Source organism: Medicago sativa, chromosome 6 (assembly GCF_051527215.1).
Source record: "Medicago sativa cultivar Bolivia chromosome 6, Bolivia_mono, whole genome shotgun sequence".
NCBI lineage: Eukaryota > Viridiplantae > Streptophyta > Magnoliopsida > Fabales > Fabaceae > Medicago > Medicago sativa.
In genome coordinates this window covers 13,738,992-13,743,832 of record NC_140754.1, presented here as the reverse complement: position 1 = coordinate 13,743,832, position 4,841 = coordinate 13,738,992, and the positions used below count along the sequence as shown (strand labels likewise).

At 31.7% G+C, this 4,841-nt stretch overlaps 1 protein-coding gene across 1 annotated transcript; it reads left to right on the top strand.

The window, feature by feature from the left end:
* The first annotated feature begins 379 nt into the window (after positions 1-379).
* LOC146913025 (uncharacterized) lies at positions 380-1,222 on the top strand. Its single transcript, XM_085718468.1, has one exon. The coding sequence runs from the start codon at positions 575-577 to the stop codon at positions 1,067-1,069; it is 495 nt and encodes a 164-aa protein (XP_085574594.1). The 5' UTR covers positions 380-574; the 3' UTR covers positions 1,070-1,222.
* Positions 1,223-4,841: the final 3,619 nt, after the last annotated feature.

The following is a 4,841-nucleotide window of genomic DNA, read 5'->3' as shown; positions in this document are numbered from 1 at the left end:
CTTCTCCTAATTTTAATATAGCTGGACAATTTCTTTTAAATTGTTTGTTTGAAAATATAAAATAAAGAATGATCATTCAACTTAAGGTGGTTATATATGAACCAATAACTATGTTCCGTAAACAAAATGAAATCTCAAATACTTTAAGGTTCAAAATAACTTGAATTAGAATTTATAATACCAATTATAGCTATAAAAAAGCCATTTTTTTAAGTAGTTTTATTTTTTCTTTTCAAATTTTCATTTTAGTATAAAACTATAAAAAAAAAATACATTTGAAATTTTATAAAAGTAATTATTTTTTTAAAAAAAAAAAATTGTGTAATCACATAAAAGTGAACTATACACATCTAAAATCAATTTCGAATCTTTCGAAAATGGAATCAGACATATATTAGAGTTAAAGCAAACAAAAATCAAGGTTGTCATCTCTTATATGTAAGAAAAGCACGTTCTTCAAGCTTGTTACAAAAGCTATGATCATTTCACTTTAGTTCTTATATATAGAGGTTTCCAAATCGTAGCCTTCTCACCACAAAAATAAAAAAGCATAGCATTCTCACAACTTTTCAAAATGGGAACTCTAGCAAAACAGTTAGTGCCAATTGTGTTACTTCTTGCGCTTTTAATTGAAATAGAGGGAGATCTGATTTCAACAACTCCGAAAGACAACGCGAACAAAAATTTCACCAACACCAGTGTTGAAGTTGAGGTGGTTAGTGAGGATCAAGAATCACCTAACTGTGGTACACAACCAGAGATATGTGAAACAGAAGAACCTCCACCAAGACGTGTATGTTGTAGAAACCGGTGTGTTGATGTTTCTTTTGATCCAGACAATTGTGGGTTGTGTGGACTTCCTTGCCCAAGGTTTGGTAATTGGCATTGTTGTTGGGGTGTGTGTGTAAACACAAATTTTAACCCTTTAAACTGTGGTGCTTGTGGAAGGCCATGTCCTCTTGCAACTCCATGCTTTTGGGGTAGGTGTCTTTTTACAAGACCAGAACCGCCAGCACTTCTCTCCTCTGGGTCTCCTGAGGAGAACTCGCCAAAGATCCCTAATCATTAGTATGATCAGTATCATAAACACCCTCACCCAATATTGAGAGTGGACTTATTTATCATTTTATATCATAAGATTATTATTAATTGTTGTTATGTACTTATGAATGATGTTGTATTCTATGTTGCATTAAAGGAATGAATGATTTCTATTATATAATTAAAAGAAGCATGTTTATGTCAATGTTATATTAAATCTATATGTGACAAATAACAACAAATATAACTATGGTTTAGTTTTTAATCTTAAATTATTATAAACACCAACAATTAATGTTGTTCGATCTTGTTTTGCGGAAATATAAAAAACATGAACAAGATTACGGAAACTTTATGTTATATTAATTTTTTGGTCCTGTACATTTATGTTGAAACATCAACCTACAAGACTAAATAACATGACTCAGTACTCAATATTTACGCTCATATATTCCTTTTCTAAGAATTTTATTTTTCTTCTCTAGCTCCACATCCCATCTTCATGCCAATCCTCTTCCACTTTTGTGCATCTAAAGAAGTAGTGTCACTCATTCTCGATTTCTTGTCCCATATAACACTTGTAAACCATCTAAAAAAAATCATCACAAATTTGATCAAATAACGTTGATTCATAATGAGTGGAATATGGAAAATTAACCCCCAGAAATCAACTTGATGTCATCAATAGAGGAGATGTGTAGTTCCACATCCCATTTTTATATTTTAACCATCTATGGTCATAAATATATAATGACTCATCTCCTTTCTACAATCCTTAAAGTCCTTCTTAAATTTTAATTTTAATTTCGGTTGTTTAGTATATCTAATTCTCTAAGACAATGGTTCAGTTTCTCTAACAACTCAACATTAAATTATTTCTTCCATTATCCTAGCACAACATTGTTTATTTTGAGCTATTCCAACCATGACTTTTTTTAACCTTAAAACTCTAGTCTTGGTTGTTGAATTGAATATACAAACTATATCATAATGGGGAATGGTTTGGTTGATCATCTATGGCCTTTAAGAATTTATATTGTGGGAAATTGTGAATCCAAATAACTAAAAAGATCACATGGTTCTGTACATTTGTCTCTCTTATTGAAACATATAAATCTTGAGGATGACTAGTATGGATGGCTAATCCTCACATTTATGAAATTTCATGAATATTTGATCACATGAGAATCTATATGCTCTTTCCACATTGATGTTAACCCATTGCTACAACGAATTATATTGACAAAAAAAGTAAGAATGAAATCCCATTCTAGAGAACCAATGTTTCACACAAACCTTCTTCTGGCGATCAACTCTTAATTATGGACCCCAATCTCGCTTGCCACCATGTAAATATGTTTTAAATTCTATGTAAATATGTTTTATGGGAAAAACCCAAATATGTATTCCAATAGATAAATTAGCAATTATTCAAAATCATGAACCTTTTATATAAATTTTCTCCATAAATATTTGTGAACTTACAATAATTCAAAATATACGTAATTTTTTTATTACCAAGATCATATATAATAATTATTCAATTAAATAAACAATTATTTTCCTAAAATAATGCAGATATAATACGAGATTAACAATTCTTTTTTTACGAGATTATCAATTCTTGATAAATATAATGCAAAATACTTTCCTTTCAAAAATAAATAATGCAACATACTTCCAACATTGTGTAATTATCTTGATAAGGTATAATTATCATAAATTGTATTTTATTGCTGGAAAAGAAAGGCAATTCCATAATTTAAAGACTTTACTCAAGCTTTCCATTCCCCTTTTCTTTTGGAGCACACTGCATAAATCGCCTAACTATTCAAAATGACTTTTGAATTTTCAATTTGCATATTTGATAAATAATGATAAATGATATCTAAAAAGGTGTGAGTTTTGTATAGATATCTAATATAGATGATTAGTATGTACCAAGATGTTTCATAAAATTTATCTCACCCGGGTAATATCAATATAGTTCCATTCAACACTCATGAATCCAAGAAAGTTCTCGGTTGAATTACACCAATGATATTAGGATAGTTATATCGAGCCTTCATGGGTCCAAGTATTCTCCCCCATTAGCACAGATCTCACGCTCTCTTCTTGTCAAACCGATCTCGTCCTTTTTTTTCCATCTGCAAGCATAAAAAAACCTCAAACTAAACTTTCTTCCTACAAACCAATTGCAAAATCTTGAAAAGCATCATGTATGTTAAGACACGAAGTGATTAGCGTATTCTCTTCGCACATGAATAAGAACGACCATGCAAGCATGTTAAGCCGTGAATAGATAAGTTAATCCCTTCACTATGTATGAGTACGAATATGTAGGAAGTTTACCACTAAACGGGTAGTTCACGGACCCGTGGTTAACAAGTAAGTATGTATAGGTTAAACCCTTCATGTATGTATTAAGACTATGATATATGTGTAGTTTGCCAGACTTAATGTAGGAGTCATGATGAGTCTACCATGAGAACTCGTAAGGATGTACATTATGAGTCGAGATTGCTCGGGAACAAGTTTAAGTATATGGTATGGATATGTCAGGAGGTAAGCCCAACCAGTAAGTATGTAAGGTCTATCCGTAAGGAAAGTAATATGAGTATATGGTAAGTCTATAGTGAGATTCGATCTTACAAAGCAGTGAAAAGTGTAAGGTTGCAGCGTTGGTTGCAACATAGGAAATCTTTAGAAGGGTTCAAGAAGATAATAATGAAATGGTAGAAGGAGTGCGAAGTTCACTCGTCTCGATGGATTAAAGTATTGGTTAAAGCCAATCGGTGGGAATCAGAGTGGCGCAACGGAAGTTAATCGGTAAGGTTTTTGACAGTAACCATGGAGCATGGAGTTTGATAGTAAGAATCTTCGTGAGAAGCATTATGAGACGGGCGAGGAGTTCTCGAAACGTCAAACAAGTAATGAGACTTATATAGTCAATGACAGATATGGTAAAAGTATAATGGATGTGTCTTCACCTAAGTAAGATAGGAAAGGCTGGAGTCACCACAAATGTAGTAATTGGGGATGTCGAACACGCGCAAGAACTGTCAGTCGGCTAGAAAGAGTATATGCTATGGCAATAGAAATACATGTAAGATTCAGAAGGTTTTTTCTTGCGACTCAAAGTAATGATCGAGTCATCAATCATAATAACCGGTATTTGAAGAAGAGGTGCCATTCGGGGAAAGGTAACAACATTTGAGCATTATCCGAATATGATGTTATGAAGATTCAAGTTCAGTGTTCTTGGAACAAGGGAATGAGATATCGTTATGAGGGTCAAGGATCCTACCTGATTTATGTTATGCAGTAATGTATGTCTGAGATATACATGTAAGTTTCACATAATAAATATTTCCATCATACTTACTTTACATATCATTATCCTCTGGCATGTTCGATTGATAATATTCCAATAGCTGACGAGTGGGATATTACAATATATGTCAGAACATTAGTATTATATTATTAATTAATTATGAATCCCATTATTAATTCATTTTGAATTCTATTAATTAATTAATATTACAATACCATTATTAATTCATTATGAATTCTATTAATTAATTAATATTACAATAATAAGAAAAAAAAATCATTGGAACAAAATATGGAATTACTCCTCTTTTACATCTGATAAAGTACCACCGGCGTGTACATACATAAGTCACATTAAGTACAAATGTACCACTGACCTTTACATAATACATAATAGCTAAAAATTCTTATACTAGTTCAAGACAAGTAAGCATAAATCGTCTAGCTTCTTCTACTATTCGCCAACA